At 36.3% G+C, this 23,941-nt stretch overlaps 2 protein-coding genes across 2 annotated transcripts; both read left to right on the top strand.

Moving 5' to 3' along the window:
* The first annotated feature begins 1,243 nt into the window (after positions 1–1,243).
* LOC112730409 (uncharacterized) lies at positions 1,244–2,473 on the top strand. The gene has a single exon (XM_025780498.1). It carries the CDS (start codon positions 1,244–1,246, stop codon positions 2,471–2,473), a length of 1,230 nt encoding a protein of 409 aa, XP_025636283.1.
* A 19,314-nt stretch (positions 2,474–21,787) lies between these two features.
* Positions 21,788–23,212, top strand: LOC112730407 (UPF0481 protein At3g47200-like). Its single transcript, XM_025780495.1, has one exon. It carries the CDS (start codon positions 21,788–21,790, stop codon positions 23,210–23,212), a length of 1,425 nt encoding a protein of 474 aa, XP_025636280.1.
* The last annotated feature ends 729 nt before the right edge of the window (positions 23,213–23,941 follow it).

The raw sequence follows: 23,941 nt of genomic DNA, 5'->3' as shown, positions 1-23,941 counted from the left end.
ACGATAACGAAGAAGAATAAGAACGTGCAAGAACGTACGGTAACATAAAGAAAAAGAAGTAGAATGTGCGCGCGTTGATCGAAAAATCTATTAAATTAAGAGGCGCGTGAAATCGACGTGTTAAAAAAGAGACGTCTGGTATAAAATAAAATATATAGACTTATATAACTTGTATAAATAAAAAGGTTTGTATGTGGAGAATAATTCTATTCAAAAAATGTACTTACTTTTGTTTGTAATCATAACCTCCCATTTATATGATATTCATATAAGGGTTACTAACATTATTTATTATAAGCAAGGTTTGTATTTATTATGATTCTAAAAATTGAATTGGACCAGTTAATTCAATTGGATTAACCAAAAGCAGGTCTTTTAGCCGGTTTAATTGACATAAAAATTTATATGCAAAAATTAAAATTGGTGAAAAATTGACCGAATTAATTATTAACTGATGAACTGTGAGAATCAGTTCGATATTTTAAAGAATTTTAGTTCAGTATTAAACTTTCTAAAATAACGTTGTTCTAAATTTAAAAAAAAAGTTTTTCTTTCTTTCAACAATCCAATAAGCCTAAATTTATGTTAGTTATTATTATTATTATTGATACGTTACCTGTATCCTCGGTCGCCCGGAATACTCGGCACGTAAATATCTGAGGCTGGCGTCACATTAAACAAGCTCGGAACAAGAGCAGATAAGCTCGGCCTCATCCATTCGAATAAAAAGACACGTGCATCATAAAGCTCGGTCCCGTATCAGCCGTCCGAAAATCTCGGCACGTGATCAGGACCGAAGCAGCATCACCCAATTGAAAATAAGAAACGTGCTCAGCTGGTTTATAGCACCAAAACAGAATATCATAACCAACCTACAAACTAGGACTTATCCACTAACGGGTAAAAACCAACTCCTATAAAACCTAGCTAATATGCTCGGCTAGGTCTCAGGTTCTATCACTCTCACTCTTCTACTCTTTACTCTTAACTCACTCACTGAGAATCATCACTGACTTGAGCGTCAGAGTATCTTGTGCAGGTATTTCCGCCGCGGTGTTTGACTTTCGGCCGACGTGAAGCTCTTCCTCTTTGGTGTCAACTCACTCGGAAGCGCTCAAGCTCGGCCTCCCTAGTGTTCGGACGAACCACTTGGCGCCCACCGTGGGGCCCGGAGTACATCTAACCCCATTTTTTCCCTCGTTCAGTCTTCTACTTTATTTTGCAGGATTCCCGATCCTCGGACATGGCTGACAAGGAGAATCCACAACTCTCACAGGACGACCTCCTAGCTCAAATCGCTGAGCTTCAGGCGGAGGTACGAAGAATAGCCGAGCTCTCAACACAGAACAATGGAGAGAACTCCAAAGGCTCGGCTCAAAGTGCGGCGGACCCTTTAAACATCGTCCCGCCAAAGGAGAAGCTCACCCTTGATAACCCTTTCTCCGAGGAGATCACAAACTACCAGATGCCGAAAAACTTTACGCTGCCCACCGCGCTAGAACCATACAAGGGGTTCGGCGACCCTCGGGCCCATGTGAAGAAGTTCCAATCAATGATGTTCTTCAACGGCCCTAACAATGAGCCCGTCCTCTACCGAGCATTCCCCACGTACCTAGATGGTGCTGCGTTACTCTGGTTTTCTAAACTTTCTGCAGGTTCGATTTCCTCCTTTGAAGACCTCGCCAGATCATTCATTGATTATTTTGCTGCATCAAGAATCTACGTACATGGCTCGGACTATCTCGGCACCATCAAACAAGGTCAGCACGAGAGCCTGAAAGACTACATGACCAGATTCGCTGACGCCACTATGGAGATCCAAGACTTGGACCCGGCCGTTCACCTGCACGCTCTCAAGGCTGGCCTTAGGCCTGGCAAATTTCGGGAGACCATTGCCATAACAAAGCCGAAGACGCTAGAGGAATTCCGAGAAAGGGCGGCAGGTCAAATGGAGATCGAAGAGCTCCGAGAAGCCCAAAAGTCGGACAAACAACCACATCGGAGAGACAAAGAAAGGACTTTCAGATTGCCAAGCAACAGGGACACTAAGAAACCTTCTAAGCCCGCGTCAAAGTACAACACATACACCAGATTCAATACCAGAAGAGAGAACATCATCAGAGAAATCCTCAACGCCAAAATCATAAAGCCACCAGCCCGAGCAGGGAACTACCATGATCAACGGTTCGTGGACAAGACAAAGCATTGTGCCTTCCACCGGAAGTTCGGTCATACTACGGATGACTGCATCGTTGCGAAGGACCTCCTGGAAAGGCTGGCACGCCAAGGGCTCCTGGACAAATACATCGAGACCCGGAAAGGCAGAGGAGGAAACTCGGACAGGGTAGAACATAAGCAAGCAATCGCCGACGAAAAAAAAGAGAGGACGACTCCTGATCCACCAAGAGGAGTCATCAACCACATATCAAGGGGATTCGCAGGCGGAGGAGAAACAAGCTCGGCCAGGAAATGAAGCTATAGAGCGATGCTGGCAATCGAAGGAACTATACAACCAAAGAAGGACAAAGAACCAGATGTCACAATATCCTTCAACCAAGCAGACTTCAAATCGGCAAGCCCTAACCTCGACGATCCCGTGGTAATTTCAATCCAGGTCGGAGAACTGTTGGTAAGAAAAATATTGTTAGATCCAGGTAGTAGTGCTGATGTTTTATTTTACTCTACTTTTACAAAAATGATATTATCAGAAAAATTGATACAACCCTCCTCCGGAGAGCTAATTGGGTTCTCCGGAGAGAGAGTCCCCATCATGGGACACATATGGCTAAAGACCACAATGGGAGAAATCCCTATGTCAAAGTCGATTGATATTCAATACCTAATAGTAAACTGTTACAGCCCTTACAATATTATACTTGGGAGACCCGCCCTGAATATATTCAGGGCAGTGGTTTCCACATTACATCTGTGTGTCAAGTTTCCAGTGCAGGAAAACAAGATCGCTACGGTGTATGCCGACCATCAAGAAGCTCGGCAATGCTATAACGCTGGTCTAAAATCAGTACAAACAAAACAGGAAGCTCGGCCCCAGGTTCAAGCAATCCACACGTCTGCCAACACAGCGACACTAGCCGATCTCGACCCAAGGGAAGACCTCGGCGAAAGACCTCGGCCAATGGACAATCTTCAACAAGTAACACTGGCATCAGACGACAAACAATGCACATATGTTGGAGAAGCATTAGAAGGGGCAGACCGAGCAAGACTCATTCACATACTGCGTCAGAACGCCGACCTTTTTGCATGGACACCAGATGACATGCCCGGAATAAACCCAGAAGTCATCTGCCATAAGCTAGCAATCGACAAAACAATCCGACCAGTTGCACAGAAGAAAAGGAACCTCGGAGAGGAGAAGAACCAAGCAGCACTTGAAGAAACCCAGAAGCTCCTCAATGCAGGCTTTATCAGAGAGATCCGCTTCACCACATGGTTGTCCAACGTGGTAATGGTAAGGAAGAGCTCAGGTAAATGGCGCATGTGCGTCGACTTTACAAACTTAAACAGAGCATGCCTAAAGATGCATATCCATTGCCTTGCATAGATAAATTAGTTGATAATGCCTCTGGTTTCAAAGCTTTGAGTTTCATGGATGCATACTCTGGTTATAACCAGATTCTAATGCACCCAGAAGACCAAAGCAAAACAGCTTTTATAACAGAACATGGGAACTTTTGTTACAAGGTAATGCCCTTTGGCCTAAAGAATGCAGGTGCAACATACCAAAGGCTAATGGACAAAGTATTCCAACAGCAGATAGGCCGCAATATGGAGGTCTATGTAGATGATATGGTGGCAAAAACACCCATGCAGGGGTCACACTGTGACGACCTAGTAGAAATCTTCAAACAAATCCGAGCATATAACATGAGACTCAATCCAGACAACTGTGCGTTCGGAGTACAAGGAGGGAAGTTCCTTGGATTCATGTTAACGTCTCGAGGCATCGAGGCCAACCCAGAAAAATGCAAGGCCGTTCTGAACATGGCAAGCCCAAAAACGGTAAAGGAAGTCCAGCAACTTGCAGGACGAATCGCTGCTCTATCACGTTTCCTACCCGCAGTAGCAAAGCGATCTTACCACTTCTTCCAGACATTCTCTAAAGGCAGGAAGTTCAACTGGACAGAGGAATGCGAGAATGCTTTTACTGAACTCAAACACCACCTAACATCACCACCAATCCTCCAAAGACCAGAGACAGGTAAGCCACTGTATTAATACCTATCAATATCTAACCATGCTATAAGCTCGGTTTTAGTAACAGAAACAGGAAGAAAGCAAAACCCAGTATACTTCATCAGTAGGGTACTACAACCAACGGAAACACGGTACCCGAAGATAGAACAATTGGCGCTAGCACTAATCACCACAGCAAGAAGACTGCAACACTATTTCCAGAGCCACACAATCATAGTACGAACAGACCAACCGCTAAGGCAGATATTAACCAGACCCGAGCTCGCCGGCAGATTGATAAAATGGTCGGTCGAACTCTCCGAGTTCGACATCCAGTACAAGTCAAGGAAAACACTGAAGTCACAGGTGCTAGCCGACTTTATATCGGAACTGACTAATGACACACATAATACAGAGGCCAGTTGGAGCATACATGTGGACGGAGCGTCAAACAAAGAAGGCAATGGGGCAGGGATACTACTAAAAGAAGGAGACAAAGTGGTGACCGAACAGTCACTACAATTCCGCTTCAACGCAAGCAACAATCAGGCAGAATATGAGGCCCTACTTGCTGGACTAAAGCTCGCCCTACAACTACAAATACCTCGAATAACAGCCTACTGCGACACTTCATTAGTGGTACATCAAATAAAGGGCGAATTCCAGGTAAAAGATCCTCTGTTAGAGAAATATTGGCTCATAACAAAGGATCTAATTTCAAAATTTAAAGAATTTGATATTATCCATGTAAACCGAGAACAGAACACCAGGGCCGATGTGTTATCTAAGTTAGCCACAACTCGGCAAGCCGAAAACACATCGGCACTAGCCCAGCTAACACTTGACAAACCAAGTTTTGAGCAGGATACAATTTTGAGTATTACACAGGTCCCAGATTGGCGAATACCTTTTCTTGATTACATCAATACAGGCACCATTCCAAATGATGAGCCAAACTTACCACTCTTCCGAAGAAGAGCAAGTTTCTATATAGTGCTCGGAAACACCCTATACAGGCGAGGACATTCACAACCACTACTCAAGTGCATCAGCAACAAGGAGGCCGAGGAAGTTATGGCTGAAACGCATGAAGGAGTCTGTGGCAACCATATCGGCGGCCGAGCATTAGCAGCAAAGATTCTGCGAACAGGATACTATTGGACGACAATAAAACGGGACTGCATCAATAAAGTAAAAACATGCGATAATTGTCAAAAGCACGCCACCCTCTCAGAGACCCCGGCCGAGGAGCTCCATACCATAAAGGTAAGCTGGCCTTTCGATAGGTGGGGATTGGATATCCTCGGACCCTTTCCGAAAGCGCCAGGCCAGGTAAAGTTCCTCTTAGTGTCAATTGACTATTTCTCTAAGTGGATAGAAGCACAACCACTAGCACACATAACAGCAGAGAAAGTGCGATCTTTCCTATGGAAAAATATCATATGCAGATTCGGTATCCCAAGAGAAATAATCTCGGATAACGGAAGACAATTTACAGACCATAAGCTCGCCACCTTTCTAACAAACTTTAATATCAAACATCACTTCAGCTCAGTAGAGCACCCGCAGACTAACGGACAAGTTGAATCAGCTAACAAAATTATCTTGCAGGGATTAAAGAAAAAGCTCGGGGAAGCTAAAGGAGAGTGGGCCGACCTCATCCCAGAAATTCTATGGAGTTACAACACCAGCATTCAATCTGCCACAGGGGAAACTCCCTTCAAATTGGTATATGGCGCAGAAGCGCTCATTCTAGTAGAGGTCAGCATCTCAACGTTAAGAACCGAGCTCTACAATCAACCAAATAATCAACAAGCTTGGACAACCGAATTGGACCTTGTAGAAGAAGAAAGGGACATTTTCGCCATAAAACAACGAGCCAGAAAACAATATCTAGAGCTAAGACACAACAAAAGAGTAATACACATATCCTTCAACAATGGAGACCTCATACTTAGACGAACAGAGGATGCTCGAAAACCGTCATCACATGGCAAATTAGCGGCAAATTGGGAAGGACCTTTCCGAGTCCTCCAAAACCTCGGAAAGGGGGCTTACAAATTAGAAACCCTTAGAGGAGAACAACTCCCAGGAATATGGAACGTCTCCTCTCTAAGGGAATATCAGTCATAACACAGCCTGTATAATAGCGAATGATGGTACTCTTTTTCCCTCCGAAGGTTTTTTCCCAAATAACAAGGGTTTTACTCGGAAAGGGTTTTAATGAGGCCGGACGCAACAAATCATTGTACCCATACAACTTAATGTGCAACCAAAACAGCTCTCATTTTGATAGTTAGCATACATTTCAGTTAGTAAACACTTCAAATTATCCGAGCATAATCCTCGGAACCCTAACATCACAAGCCGAGCTTATCACCACCACAAAAACAAGTCAAAGTGTCTCCAGTAAACTAATCCGAGCTTCATACTCGGAATTCTAAACGCGCATACCGAGCATAATACTCGGAAAAAATACAACAAACATCAGATTATTTAAACAAGTCCCAAGAGATCACTCTACCATAACCCTTGTATTAGAGCTACTGCTCTCTTTACCAACAATCAAGAAACAGTTGCAACTGTCACCAACACATAATCATGAATTCATCCAAAATATCAGTTTTTACAAAGTCATAACTAAGCCGAGCTATATGCTCGGAACACAAAAGTATCGCAACCAAATTACATACTCGGTACCCAAAACGTTATTGCCAAATATTCGAAAACATAGTTCAAGATAAAACAGCCACAAGTTTCAAGCATGCTACAAGTATACAAAATAAACAAGATCAAATACTAAAATCCTAGTCTGCCTTATCACCTATGCTAGATCCCTCACTCTCATCAGCACCTTCATCTTCGACAAGTTCACCATTAACAACCACTTTCATGACATCAAGTTTCGAAGGATCAGCTTCCGGATACACCACCTTGACCTGGGAGACAGCACGGTCAAACCCTTGGGCAAAAGCCTCATAAACTCCGCCTTCCAACTCTTTGACCCGAGCAGAGAGCTGATCGTTCTCAGATTCCACAACCTTCAATTTTTCAGACAAGGACTTTTGAAGTTTTTTCTCATTGGCCAACTCCAACTCCTTTTTCTCCATAGAAGCAGCAAGCTCAGCAATTTTCTGATCTTTTTCCTGAATGATCCCAGACAGCTCTTCTACACGGGAAACTTCAGTCTGCTCCCGATCCAGGGCAAGCTCCTGTGCTCGGCCAATGGCAACAATCCGAGCACCAATCACCTACGAAAATAAAATAACGTAATAAGAGACATCAACAAAAAGCCACAACCTCAAACAAAATAAACTATACCTGTAGAAACCGACTAACACCAGCTCGGCCAACTTCCTCAATCATTTTCATATCGTCTGGAAAGCAACACAGTTCGTCAGCCATAGTACTGAAAGGATACAACTTTGCCCACAGAGACCTAGCGTGCTCATTCTCGTCATAACCGTGAAGCCTTTTCTGCGACTCGTATGCAGACTCAACCTTCTCCAAAATCATAGAAGACTCCCCCTTACCCTCCAAAACCTCGGCAAGGCTGCCCTGGGCTTGTCCCCTCTTCCTCTTATGTTTCGGCCCATGATGAATCAAGGCAGCTAAACCTTTCCCAGCATTCGAAGACACCTCCTTTTCACCTTTCTTGCGCTGGTTGAAGAAAGATTTCAGGCCCGCAGTTGTAATTGCAGGAGCCCTCTCGGCTGCAGAACAAAGACAAGCAAATAAAAACCAGAAAGAGCACCTTATAAAGGAAAGACAGAAGCATGGCAAATTAAGTTACCTATGTGATCATAAACAGCCTGTCTATTAGTATCCCATTTCAACATCTCGGCAATCGATAACAACCCCTTCGGACCCAATGATTTAAATAAGAAGCTCATCATAATATCATCATCTGGATGCCTATCATCTACGTCTAATACCTGATAAGGTTCGGGACACCAAGACAAGGGAAATTTTTCGACCAAGTGCTCATTCAAATAGAAGGGAAACTCCTCGGTTACACTCCTTACCTTAACAAACATCGACTTAAAATCCTTAAACGAAGATTTATACAGACCAAAGATAGCCCGACGCAGATAACTGCTAAGATTTACCCACAACCCACGTCCCACCCCCTTAGCCTGAAACAACGAGAAGAAAAGCCTCAGAGAAGGGGGGTAATCTAATAACTCCATCAATACCTCGAAAGCCCGTACAAAACCCCAAGAATTCGGGTGCAGCTGGGTAGGGGCGCAGTTCAACCAGTATAAGACCCCACATTCAAATTCGGTAAAAGGCAGTTTGACCCCCAATTCAATAAACAAACAGCTATACATATAAAAGAAAGACCAATCCCTCAACTGGTCACAGACTCGGTCCTCTTTACCACACGGCAACAACTCTACCCTAATGTTACTACCTTTTCTAACCCACAAATCCGATCCCAGTAACTTTACTGACTCCTCATCATCAAACTGAGATGCATATTCCCTCACCCTGGAATCAACCCACCCACACGGATCAACCACATCACAGTCCTCCATTGCAGACAAAGAAAGAAAAATAAAGCACAAAAAGGTAGCAGAAAACGTGAATTCAGCACTGACCTTTGCTAGACATTCTCAGACAGGAAACCAAACCAAAACTCCTTTTTTCCAGAAAACAGCAGCAAATAGGAATTACAAAAAGCAAAGGTAATAAAAGAGCAAGCCAAGTAACCTAAACGGTTACACAAAACCCCCGCATTAAATCCTCGTCGTCAAAAAAGAGAGGCATTTAATGACCACGAAATCCAACGGACAGGGGTGCCTGGGGATGCGGGGCACGTTTCACATCAATCATGTCAAATGGCGCAAAGAACGAAGCAAGTATTCAACACATAAAAAACCGTTTCGTAGTCCAGACAAAACCAAGCCGAGCTTGGGGGCTACAAGGACCATATGCGACAAACAAAATCGGCAACCGAGGATCCAGTACTCTTGGTCCAAAAGCTCGCCTTAGTCCTGTCCACACCAAGGCAAGCTTGGGGGCTATGATACGTTAACTGTATCCTCGGTCGCCCGGAATACTCGGCACGTAAATATCTGAGGCTGGCGTCACATTAAACAAGCTCGGAACAAGAGCAGATAAGCTCGGCCTCACCCATTCGAATAAAAAGACACGTGCATCATAAAGCTCGGTCCCGTATCAGCCGTCCGAAAATCTCGGCACGTGATCAGGACCGAAGCAGCATCACCCAACTGAAAATAAGAAACATGCTCAGCTGGTTTATAGCACCAAAACAGAATATCATAACCAACCTACAAACTAGGACTTATCCACTAACGGGTAAAAACCAACTCCTATAAAACCTAGCTAATATGCTCGGCTAGGTCTCAGGTTCTATCACTCTCACTCTTCTACTCTTTACTCTTAACTCACTCACTGAGAATCATCACTGACTTGAGCATCGGAGTATCTTGTGCAGGTATTCCCGCCGCGGTGTTTGACTTCCGGCCGACGTGAAGCTCTTTCTCTTTGGTGTCAACTCACTCGGAAGCGCTTAAGCTCGGCCTCCCTAGTGTTCGGACGAACCAATTATTATTATTATTATTATTATTATTATTATTATTATTATTATTATTATTATTATTATTATCAAGAAAAAATCAGTTGCATGCTAATTGATGTTGTTAATCGTCATCCTACAAATTTTATTATGCAGCCAATGTATATTCAAAATCTAATTAAAATGCAATTTGTGTTGTTATTGTTTAATATCTAATTAACCCCTATATATTTGTTCATCCTCTCTTTTTTGTCATCGCCATACTATTAAATACTCCATCCATTTTAAAATAAATGTCACTTTTTATTTTTTGAATTTATTAAAAAATTAATAAAAAATATTATTTATTTATATACTAAAATTAATTATCATATATTTATATATAAATATATATATTATTTAATTTATTTTTAATATATATTTTATATTCTAATATATATTTTATACTAATAACTAATTTTTAGTATATAGCTAACATAGTTAAAAATTAATGTATCTAAATAAATTTTAATTAATCCAAAAAAAATACGTATTTTAATTAAAACCGAAAAAGTATTAAATATCGGTCCTATATAAGAAATTAACTTTTTTAAGTCAAACAATCAATTAATAAACGATTCAAATATACAAGAGAGAAAAGAGAAAGATAAATGGCTTATTATAAAAATAGTAATATTAATTAATTTAACTAACCCCTGCATTTTAATTTACAAACCTATTATAATGAAAGAATATTTTTTAAAAAATTGAAGTCTTCCGTCAATCAATCATGTTTAATGAGTTCATACATAGACGGGTGATTGTTAGGAAATTATTTGATTTTCTAACTTATTTGTGGGTAATATATATATTAATTATAATCACAAATTATGTTATTTTAAATTAAATTATTTATATAATGATGATCTCATTTATTGTTTTAAATGCTAATTGAATAAGTTATTATTACTTTTGATTTGGAATTAAATGAGAATAAAACCGGATATTATCTTTTGTTCCTTAGATAATTATCTTTTTGGATTTTAGATATATTATCTTTTGGGCTTTAGATACTATTTTATTTGGGTTTAAGGGTTTAATGGGTGTCATGCTCAAATATAAATAGACTTTCAGGGTTTCGGTCCCCAATATACCAAAGCCGCCTTTGTTACTCTTTCCCCATCAAAAGAGTTGCAGTTCAGCCACCTAGGAATACAGAAGGCTTTGGTTGAGGAAGATCGAAAGAACCACAAGATCCAAACTCTTCCGATCGTATGATTCATGTTTATGAATTCAGGTACGCTTCCGCATTATGTTATGTTATATTTTTGATAATTCGATATGGATGATCTAGGTTAATAAAATTAATTTATTCCAACAAGTGGTATCAGAGTCATTCATAATTTAATTATCGAAAATATTCAATTTTATTTTTTAATTACTGAATTGATATATGGATCGATGTATATATGTTTCTTATTACGTTACCATGTTTTATATATATATATTATATTTGTGCGACTGTGTGTGTTAGTGTATATGGATTTAGTATTATTCCACATCTACAACGTAACATATCGCCGTTTTGGTTGCTTTTGAATATATATGTGTATATATATTGTCCATCATTCATATATATCATTATTTGGTTATACTTTAAGGATATATATGATTACGTATATATATTTTATGAGACGGTCTGTTTTTTATTAGTTTGGCAGAAATTTTTTTTGAATTTTTTTATAATAAGTAATAAATTATTTTTTTAAATATTAATAAAATATTGCTAATCTTTGATCGTCTTGGATCTGTTTTTTTGTGTACCATTAATCGGAAAAAAATTGTTTAATAATTCTTTTTGGATATAAGGATTATTATGTGTATGTCACTTATGCGAATATTAATCTACTTAAAGAAAAATTTATATTTGGCCAAGTTATATGTACATATTAATAATATTTGAATAATAGAAAATATTATTTAATTGTTACATAAAGAAACTAGTAACAATTTGGATTAGTATACCCATCTATTTTATAAAGACTTGGTTTTAAAATAAATTGATTGAACATTATGCTGCCAAAGTAGTCTCTTTTGTGAAAATTGATTTATTTAAAACATTAGGAATATGGTGTTATGCAATTCATGCGAATATTGGTCGGCCCAAAGAAAGGTCTATATTTGGCCGAATTACATACACATATTGATAATAAATACATGTTTGGGTAACAAATTAAGAATAAAGTAATACTTATTATTTATGCGAACAATAATCGGCCCAAAGGAAGTTTATTGTTTGGCCAAATAATAAGCATTGCACACTTTTGTTTATTTTCTATTAATTATGCGGTCAATAATCGGCCCAAAGGAAGGTTATTGTTTGGCCAATTAATAGAAAATATATGCGGTAATAAATAGGTTGCGAAGTTTAAGTTTTCATGTGCGCATTAAGTCGGTCCAAAGAAAGGCTTAATGTGTAACAGGAATTTTGACAATATTTGATTACTGCAATGAGAGTATCACTTACAGTTAATTTTCTATCCAAAGATTGAAAATTAATGTTGTTCTAGATATCTCAATATGGATTTTTCCCATTATTTAACTAATGTTTACTGCATGTTCTTTTTTGTTCTAATCCAGAAACTATGGCTTTAGCTACCAATGTTTCTACACAAATTAGTAATATTCCTATGCTGAATGGTTCAAACTTTAAAGTTTGGAAGGATACCGTGAAGATTGTCCTCGGTTGTATGGATCTAGATATAGCTCTTCGAGAGGAGAAACCCACTTCCACTCTGGAAAACCTCAATGAGGTTAAAATAGAGAAGTGGGAGAGATCCAATCGAATGAGCATTATGATCATGAAACGCTCAATTCCTGAGGCGTTTCGGGACTCAATTACTGAGGATAAAGATGCCAAACAGTTCCTGAAAGATGTTGAAAAATTCTTTAATAAGAATGAAAAGGCGGAGGCAAGTAGCCTTTTGAGCAAACTTGTCTCCATGAGGTATAAAGATAAAGGGAACATAAGGGAGTACATTATGGAAATGTCTCATCTTGCTTCAAAATTGAAAGCACTAAAATTAGAGTTGTCTGAAGATTTACTCGTGTATTTCATTTTGATTTCCCTTCCTGCACACTTTGGGCAATTGAAAGTGAGTTATAACACTCTGAAGGACACTTGGTCCTTAAATGAGCTTATATCTCACTGTGTGCAAGAAGAAGAGAGGCTACAGCAAGATAAGGCTGAAAGTGCTCACATGGCTTCATCTTCTCAGTATAAAAGAAAGCGTGATACTACTGCGGATGTGCCTTCTCAGCAGAAAAAGGCTAAGAAACAAGATCAAGCTTCAACTTGTTTCTTCTGTAAGAAGGTGGGACACATGAAGAAGGATTGTACCAAATATGCCACATGGCATGTAAAGAAGGGTATAATTCTTACTTTCGTTTGTTCTGAAGCTAAGTTATGCACCTGTTGATACTTGGTGGGTAGATTCTGCTGCTACTACTAATGTAAGTGTTACTATGCAGGGTTGCTTGTGGAGCCGACCGCCGAGTGATACTGAAAGATACATCTATGTGGCAGACGGTAATATAGTTGCTGTCGAAGCTATAGGAACCTTTAGATTATGTTCCACGAGTGGATTTTACTTGGATTTATTAGAGACATTTTATGTACCGTCATTTAGACGAAATTTGGTTTCTGTTTCTCGTTTGGACAAATCAGGTTATTTTTGTTCGTTCGGAGACAATAAAGTCAGTCTCTTTTATAATTCAAATAATATTTGCTCTGGTCATTTGATGGATAATCTATATAGGCTTGACTTAAATTCCTATAATAATGAAATACTGCAAACAGGTACAAAACGAAAACTAAATGAGAATTCGGCATCATTATAGCACAAACACCTAGGTCACATCTCTAAACAGAGAATTCAGAGGCTCGTGTCGGATGGAATTCTCGGACCCCTAAATTTGGCGGACTTTGAAGTCTGTATTGAGTGCATAAAGGAAAAAAAACAAACGAAAGGAAATTAGGTGCCGAGAGAGCTAAAGATGTCCTAGAACTGATACATACCGATATATGTGGCCCATTCCCTACTGTCTCTTGGAATGGACAACAGTACTTTATTACGTTCATAGTGATTACTCTCGTTACGGGTATCTATATTTAATTCATGAAAAGTCCCAAGTCTTGGATGTTTTCAAGTCTTTCAAAACTGAAGTTGAACTTCAACTTGGAAAGAAAACTAAAGCTGTTAAATCTGATCGTGGTGGTGAATACTACGGAAGATATGATGGTTCAGGTGAGCAACGTCCCGGACCTTTTGCTCTTTTCCTAGAGGAGTGTGGTATTGTTCCACAATACACCATGCCAGGCAAACCTAGCATGAATGGTGTTGCAGAGCGAAGGAACCGAACTCTTAAAGACATGGTGAGAAGTATGATTAGTCATTCTTCCTTACCTGAATCACTCCGGGGAGAAGCCTTAAAGACCGCAGTGTACATCCTTAATAGGGTGCCAAGCAAAGCAGTTAACAAAACCCCATATAAAATTTGGACTGGGAAAAGGCCCAGTATAAAGCATTTGCATATTTGGGGATGTCCAGCTAAGGCGCGACCTTATAGGCCGCATGAAAGAAAATTGGACTCAAGGACAATTAGTTGCTACTTTGTTGGTTACGCTGAGCGTTCACGGGGGTACAAGTTTTATAATCCTGCATCAAGGTCTATTTTTGAGACGGAAAATGCGATATTTCTTGAGGATGTTGAGTTTGGGGGGGAAGGAAATATTATGAATGTTGCTTTTGATGAGGATTCTATAACTGACAATGATCAGGACTTTGTGCCTATTATTGTTCAAGATACAGTTATAGTACAAGAGCACAATGAGAATCCTGCTGTAAATCCAGCTACAGTACAAGAGAACAATGAGAATATTATTGTTGCTCAAAATACTGCTACAGTACAGGAAAATAATAAGAATCCTCCTCAACCCCAACCCATACAGCAAGCTCAACAACCTCAAGAAGTGCCATTAAGGAGATCCATAAGAGAAAGGAGAAGTGCAATTTCGGATGAATATGTTGTCCATCTCCAAGAACATGAGGATGGCATTGGTTTGACAGAAAATGACCCAATCAATTTTCTTCAAGCCATGCAAAGTTCTAACTCTGAAAAGTGGATCGATGACATGAAAGAAGAGATGAAGTCTATGAAAGACAATGACGTTTGGGATCTCGTGGAATTACCTGAGGGTGTGAAACCAATTGGTTGTAAATGGATATTTAAAACCAAAAGGGATTCTAAGGGTAATGTCGAGAGATATAAAGCTCGTCTAGTCGCTAAAGGCTTTACTCAAAAAGAAGGCATAGACTATAAAGAGACTTTCTCTCCAATATCATCGAAAGACTCTTTTAGAACCATAATGGTACTAGTAGCTCATTTTGACTTGGAGCTACATCAGATGGATGTAAAGACAGCGTTTCTCAATGGTGACATTGATAAAACGATGTATATGGTGCAACCAAAAAATTTTGTATCAGGTGATCCAAAATCTATGGTTTGTAAGTTAAAGAAATCCATCTATGGTCTCAAACAAGCTTTCCGTCAACGGTATCACAAGTTTCATCAAGTCATTACCTCATACGGTTTTGAGGTGAATATCATAGATGAGTGTGTATACCGCAAGTTCAGTGGGAGTAAATATATCTTTTTGGTCTTATATGTTGATGACATTCTACTTGCCAGCAACGATATAGACTTGTTGCATGAAACTAAGAAATTTCTATCGAACAAATTCGAAATAAAAGATCTTGGTGATGCCTCTTTTGTATTAGGAATCGAGATACTAAGAGATCGTTCTCAAGGTATTCTTGGATTATCACAAAAGAACTATATCGAAAAGATTTTAAGTAGATATGTCATAGAAAGTTATAGACCAATGGACACACCCGTAGTTAAAGGAAACAAGTTTAGTCTCAAGCAATGCTCCAAAATAATCTTAAGAAGACAACAATGCATGATAAACCTTATGCATCAGCACTAGGGAATTTAATGTATGCTCAAGTCTACATACATCCCGATATATCATTTATAGTGGGAGTGTTGGGTAGATACTTGAGCAATCCGGATATGGATCATTGGATAGCTGTTAAACGCGTAATGCGTTGTTTAAAGAGAACAAAGAATTACATACTTATTTATCGGAGATCAGAAAATTTGGAGATCATTAGGTACTCTGATTCCGATTTCATGGCATATGGTTGCGAAACTTTGTCACTAAGCTTCATATAGTAAATGACATTGAAAGGCCATTAAAGATATTTTGTGACAATAAGTCAGCAGTACTATACTCCAATAACAATAAAAGCTTGACAAAATCGAAGCATACAGACATCAAGTTCTTAGTTGTTAAAGAGAAAGTTTAAGAAAAAATAGATTTCCATAGGACATATAGGAACAGAGTATATGCTAGCAGACCCATTACCAAGAGATTGACCCCTAAAGTTTTTTCATGAGCACACTGCTCGGATGGGTGTCAATATTTGTGATGCCTTGGTTTAGTGGGAGTTTATGCTATATGTCCTATAACAGATATTGAGTTATTCTTCTGCAGAATTAAGTTGATGGTTTATTTCATGTTATGTGAAATGTTCATTTTACAATATTTGTATTGTGTTTGATCTCAATAAAGTTGGACCAGCTGGAAATAGACATGCATGAGATCACTTGGCATGTAATTTTCATATTACTCATCCAAATTTGATCTATGTCGTTGAGTGTATTAGAATGGTGATTGGCGTGGTTTAGTCACGGCATTTAATGTGATAAAAGCTGCGGTAGTTCCATATCTAATGTATGAGACGGACCAGATTGTTAAAGTAACGAGAGAAATAGCATTCAGATGCGCGCATAAAGTTTATAAAGATGTGATTATGTCAAGAAATAATATATGTATAGCCCAAGTGGGAGATTGTTAGGAAATTATTTGATTTCCTAACTTATTTGTGGGCAATACATATATTAATTATAATCACAAATTATGCTATTTCAAATTAAATGACTTATATAATGATGATCTCATTTATTGTTTTAAATGCTAATTGAATAAGTCATTATTACTTTTGATTTGGAATTAAATGAGAATAAAACTGGATATTATCTTTTATTCCTTAGATAATTATCTTTTTGGATTTTAGATATATTATCTTTTGGGATTTAGATACTATTTTATTTGGGTTTAAGGGTTTAATGGGTGCCATGCTCAAATATGAATAGACCTTCAGGGTTTCGGTCTCCAATATACCAAAGCCGCCTTTGTTACTCTTTTCCCATCAAAAGAGTTGCAGTTCAGCTACCTAGGAATACAGAAGGTTTTGGTTGAGGAAGATCGAAAGAACCACAAGATCCAAACTCTTCCGATCGTATGATTCATGTTTATGAATTCAGGTACGCTTCCGCATTATGTTATATTATATTTTTGATGATTCGATATGGATAATCTGAGTTAATAAAATTAATTTATTCCACCAGTGATATCCTAACAAATGGTTCATATTTTAATTAAAGGGTTTTAGTTAATAAAGTCAACTCAAAATTTTGGAATTTTGAAACTTTAAAGGATCTATAGATGTGATTCTAATTATGATTAATTATGAATAATGTTATACACATTTAAATTTTATTGTTAATTAATTATAATCAAGTTGATATAATATAACAAAAATCAATTATAATAACTGACATTAGTTCAAGTCTTATTGTTCAATTTAATTAGATTTAATTTAAAAAAATTGAATATATAACATTATTCAATTAATTATAAAGAGAGATGATATGTATAAACACAAAAACTAGTCAATATATAATGGGTTTGTTAACCTGTGTCTTAGAACACATCTTAAAAGAACTATAAAAAAATATTTGATCAGAAATTATTAAAAAATTTTGTTATTTTCAATGCATTAAATATATTAAAATTTTAAAAATCTTTTATTATTATATTTTAGTTAATATATATTTTAAGGCACAAAATAATTAAATTCGCATATATTATATTGAGTAAAAATAATGGAAGAAAAAAAGAGAATTCATCAAAAGTAGAGGTAGCTAGCTACTATATAATATATAATTTTTTGTGCTTACTCCATCATTTTTCATTTTATATTTTTTTTTCCTATTATTTCCATCATTTCCAACATGTCTGAGGTAGAAAAAAAGGTAGATTATTGTTCTCGACCATAACTTCAGACCTATTATTTCGATCCACTAGGTCGGTTTATTACTGAGGTCTGAGGATGGAAAAGCTCTTTAGACCCAAGCAAGAAAAGATTAAGCCCGATATCCCTCCAAATTTTGAGAAATTTGACTTCACTAAAGCGTGAAAGTTAGTAAAATGATTAAGTAAAAGATTAATTACTATTAATTTTATAATTTTTATGAAATGTGTATTTTACTATTTTAATTTAAGAATAATTAATTTTTTATTTTATTATTTTATCAACTTTTTCACTTTAAAAAATTTTGATCCAATTCTAAAATTAACTTCCTTGGCTTTCCCAAAAGGAAAAAAATTGCGAGGATCTTCTCAAATCAAGAGATTTTCGACAAATCCTCATGACCACTACTGATAAAAATTTTAGAATTTTCAAAAAGTATGAACTTAACTCTAATTTCAGTACACCTCTTTATGGTAGATTGAATTATAATGCATTTTAAAAAATTATAAATACTATAAATTGAACACAAATTAAAAATAGAGAAATACAATTTATGTGCCCTTTTCTTTTGGGGTTAAAGTACAGTAGAAAAAGTGTTTAATTTGGAAGAAAAGGAAGGAATTTGTCCATATATAGTTACATTTTTTTGTTGTTTCTTTCTTTTTTATTTCATGTCAATGGAAATTAGGAGTTTGAGAAAAATAACCTAGTAATAATAAGTGTGGTTGGACTAATATTTTTAATATTTATGTTTTAAACTCATAGTTTATATTATTTTCAAATTGTAGACTATTTTTAAATCGATCCAAATTATTATATCGATGCATGTTAAATCCCATAATATATATAACAAATACATTAAAAAATTCATCACAAAACACACAAATCTATTAACATATAAACTATACTAATACTCAAAATTTTTAGAAATGTTGGGAGAAATATTACCAACTTAGGCTGTCTATTGTTTCCGCCTCTACTGGTGAAGAAAAAATATAGAGATTTTGTCATGTAAGAAGAGAAAATAATAAATAGCTACCTAATTTTTTATCTTAAAGGTAAATAAATTTTTTTATTAAATTTAAATATAAATAAGTTCTTAACTTTTGTAAATAGGAGATGCATAAATTTTTTCGTATTGAATGCATATCAACGTTAGAACAATTTATGTGTCTCTTATTTATGAAAGTTAAAAATTTATTTGTAATTTAATTTAGTAAAAAATTTATTTATCTTTATGATAAAAAAATAGATATTTATTTGTCTGTTTTTCGATTATTTTTGAAGAGATTGTTACGAACTTACGATTTTAAAAAGCACAAAAAAAATATATAAACAACCTATTTTATATTTGGTAAAAAAAAATATTATATGTTTATATTTTTTAAAATTAAAAATCTATGATAACTTTATATATTAATAAATGCCTATATTTATTTTATTTGTATGTTTATTATATTTATATTCATTCAAATTATTTTAAATATTAAAAATAAATTTATCAAGTATAATTTTTGCAGTTTGTATTTTTTAAAAGTTACTTTTATTTTTATTATTAAATATAACTACTATAATTTTTAAAAAGTTATATATGTTTAAACAATTAAAAACTAAACTAGTTTTGAAAAAAAAAAATCTCCAGATTTAAAAAAGAAAAAGAATAATAATATTCTTTTATCTCCACAGTTTTTAATGATTTTAGAATCATTCATAACCGTTTTAAATGAAAGACTAATCAATTAGAAAAACATGACGAAGTGATCGATCTCCCCTCGGTCAATGAATTCACATAAGACTGTTATCCAAATAAATGACTCTTATTATAACAAACGACCAAATGGAGAAACTTGAAGTCTTGAGTCTTCTCTTTAATATTAAGTTATTAACAACTAACCTTGATCACCGGCTAATTTATTTTGTTATTATAATTACCATAAGAACCATATGGGTTTATTTTAAGTAGATAGAAATTAGATGTGGTTTACATGTAATATATTAGAGAAATATTAGGGACTAATATGTTTATTAACATTAGTCAATATTTAGTTAATATTTTTTTATATTATTTTTTTTTTTTTTACCAAAGATAGAAGACTCGAACCCGCAATCTCTTAATTGAGTATGGGAAGACTATGCCATTTGAGCTATAACTCATTGGCATATTTTTTTATATTATTAGAATTTAAAATTTAATATTTAAAATTTAAAATACTGATTAAGTATATATATGTTAGCTAAAAATAATAAATTTCACATATAGTATTGTTCATATAATTGTTAAAATAATTATGTACAAACAAAAAATCAGTTATTAAATCAATCATCATATATTTATATATATAATTATATTACATAAACACAAAAAATAACTACTAAATTAATTATCAAAATAAATTATATAATAAAATATAAAATAAAAAAATTAAACAACATATATATTTTTACAAAAAATATATAATAATTAATTTGGTTATTAATTTATTTGTATACACAAAATATTTTTTATATTAATATATATAGCTAGATCCATGTAAAACAAACCGTCAAAGTTCAAACTATAGTTGATTATCTGTCTTTTCATGTGGGTCTAATATATAGATAAACTCCTTTATCTCCTCACTCCTCTCTTATTTTATGACTGAAGTGTAGGATTTTTTATTTTAATAAATAAAATAAATGTATTAATTATTATTTTAAATAAATTTAAAATTTATGATCGAAATTTGCCATTATGTCTTATCTATTTTATACTATGAACAAAATAATTTTGCACGCTTCTCGTTTACAGTGTAAATAAAATAAACACGTAGACGTGACACGTGTATATTTCGTTCACACGATAAACAAAATACGTACAAGGTTATCTCGTTCACAGTGTAAACGAGGTTAGGCAACAACTATATATATAACTTGTTGACAGCGTTTGCTCGGGTTCTAGTTTGAACTTTTCAAACTACTTTCTCCTCTTTTTTATCCATTTCTAACCATATAATCGATACATATGACGATGGCGCACACAGCTAGTAAAGACAGAGACATCAACAGGCTGAACGAGACTTTGCGAGAGCAACCAACTTTGCGGTTAGTTCTAATTTATTAAATTTTACGCAATCCTATATAGATAAATGTGTGTATATAACGATGGTTAAAATAGTAGCGAAGAATTAAAATATAGTTTGTATAGTTAGTATGCAATAGGTCATTAGTAGTAATTTAAATATTGTAAATAAGATACGTATAAAATTATTTCGTTCACAGTACAAACGAAATAAGTTAGTGTAACAGATTTTGGTCATAATTTTAAAATTATTTAATTCAGTAATTATTAGATTTAATTTATTTATTAAAATAAAAAATCCCTGAAGCCTAAACATGTAATAGAAGTCACATATAATATAGGTGTCTGCTGTATATAAAATAAAAAATATCAATCACCAGCCCATTCATGAATATTATGAACTTCCAAATATTTTTAACATAATATACAACAAGATTAAAAATAATTTACATACGGAGCACAGTTAGGTATTTAGTTAATAATTTTTTGGTTACATATAATTAATAATCATATGTTTGCTTAAAAAAAGAAGTGTAAAAAATAATATATTTTTAGTTGACCAAATAATATTCCAAAAAAAAACTTTTGTTGTTCATGTAACATTGTCCATAACAAAAAAGTCTAGGTGATTAGATTTTTGTAACTAATATCTAATTAACGATTTTACTTTTATGTCCTTCACAGTTCACAAATATAATTTTCGTTTCCTTTTAATTTGTGTTTAGATTTTGTATTGAAGTATAATCTAGTCAATATCAAGATTCATCCGAGATTATCGTATTGTTGAAGATGCGATCAGACTTCAGTTGGATGATTCCAGTGGAAGTGATGCTGGGTGCTCTGGACCATGAAGAAGTCCATTCATGCAGCATTTCAAAGGTTCCACCAATGCTTCGAGCCCCCAACGAGGAGGCTTACAAGCCAAAGCTGGTGTCCTTAGGACCCTGGCACAAGGGAGCAACACGCCAGCTTCTCCTAATGGAAGAAGCAAAACTCCGCTACATGCGCGACTTTCTTGAAAGAAGAGAAACTGGAACGGATACAAGAACATCAGAACTCAGGCTTCGGGATTGCGCCGTTGACATGATCAGTATGGACAAAGCGATTACTGCCTGCTACAGCGGCGACACAGAGATGGATTCCCATGAGCTCTCCAGGATAATGATTGTCGACGGTTGCTTCTTGTTGGAGCTTCTCATAAGACTTGGTTATTACATGTCGAAGAAGAACAGCAATGATGATGATGATGATAGCTATTTGGGTGATCCTCTCTTTGAAACAGAGGAGAAGGTAAGATCTGTTCTCAACGACATCGTGATGGTCGAGAACCAAATACCCTTGATCGTTCTAAAGAAGTTGTACTACAATGTCTTCCCTGATGAAGACATTGAAGTCAAAGATGACCACCGCGTTGCCAACATCGTGTTCGGTGCTTTCGGTTACACTCCGGTAAGAATCTCTTCAGGTGCCGCTCACATACTCCACCTCATTCATCTGGCCACGGTTGAAGAACGTGACCAGTTAGAGAAGAAGAGAGGGGTAAAAGCGTCTCAAGAGCTAAAGCGATGCGCTACTAAGCTCCGGGCTTCCGGAATAACCATTCGAACCGCCGCAAATAGCAAAGGCAACGGTAAAGTTCCGGATCTATTTGAAGATATTTTTGACTTCGACATAAGATTTAACGAAAAAGATAAGGTGCTGGAAATTCCGGCTCTTCGTATCAAGGAAACGACGGAAGTGAGGTGGAGGAATTTGGTTGCTTGGGAGCAGAGCAGGATTTGGGTGAAAAGGAAGTACACTTCGTATGCTTTTTTCTTCAAAGGTTTGATATGTTGCAAGCACGACATTGAACTGCTTGAGAAGAAGGGAGTGATAGTGAACGATAGCAAGAAGAAAAAAGAAGAATTGCTAAGTATGTTTCGGAAAATCTGCAAGGGTTCTGAACACATGGATCCAGGTTATGGCGGAATTTGTGAGTGCTTGAACCAGTATGAGGCGGAATCTAGGAACGCGTTTCGTGGATTGGGTATAAGGAGTTGGCACAGGTGCAGGAAGGTTTTTGAAATTCTTATGTACTATGCGTGGAATTGGTATGATGCTTTGATCCGTGATCATATCCCTACAGTGTGGAAATTCATAGGAGTTGTGGCAGCTATTGTTCTGCTTGTTCTTACCATCATGCAGACATATTATTCAGCTCGTTCTAATGGCTAGTCAACTAGGAATCTCTCTATTTTTACATTGGAATTTATGCACCATTTATTATTATTTTTTTTCTTTTCCTAGTTTGATAACCATAATGGAAGCCTCTATGTGCTTTCAAGTTTGATAGTTTAAACTTTGAATCCATGAAAGTTTTTGTTGGCCAATTAATATTTGATATTTTGATTTTTATTGTTTTTTTAGTATGTGAAGTAACAATTTTGCTAGGTAGACAACGGATATTGTGAACAACGTGAAATTTAGACTACAATCCTGACACATCAAAGGTAAAAGAAAAACAAACCTCCATTTCCAATTACCCTACCAAAAACCCTATTTTCACATTTCAACTTTTAACTATCCCTTTTAACTCTATTGACCGTTGCACCTCTATTCTCCCAAATCTCCAATTGGCGCCACTCCTTCCCTCACCAGCCACACTTATTGGCGCTACTCCATCCCTCATCACTCAGCCTCAGTGTCAGGCTGTCAGCGCTTCTTCTCTCACCAGCCCAATTATCGGCGTCGCCCACTCCCTCACCATCAACACTCATCGCTGTCGAGATCTTCTTCCTCATCTCCTTTTTCCCGCCTACGCTGCTGCACTCTTGTTCGAGTTGCACCGCCGCCTTCTACAGGTAGAACAGACCAAGCAGTAGCAGTAGAACCAAGCAAGCCGCAATTTAAAAGCCGTTGTACACCGCTATCACCGCTAACTTCAGCAACATCATTTTTTACTAC

This window comes from Arachis hypogaea, chromosome 12, assembly GCF_003086295.3.
Source record: "Arachis hypogaea cultivar Tifrunner chromosome 12, arahy.Tifrunner.gnm2.J5K5, whole genome shotgun sequence".
Taxonomy (NCBI): Eukaryota; Viridiplantae; Streptophyta; class Magnoliopsida; order Fabales; family Fabaceae; genus Arachis; species Arachis hypogaea.
The sequence above is the reverse complement of the archived record's forward strand: the minus strand, read 5'-3'. Positions and strand labels throughout refer to the sequence as shown.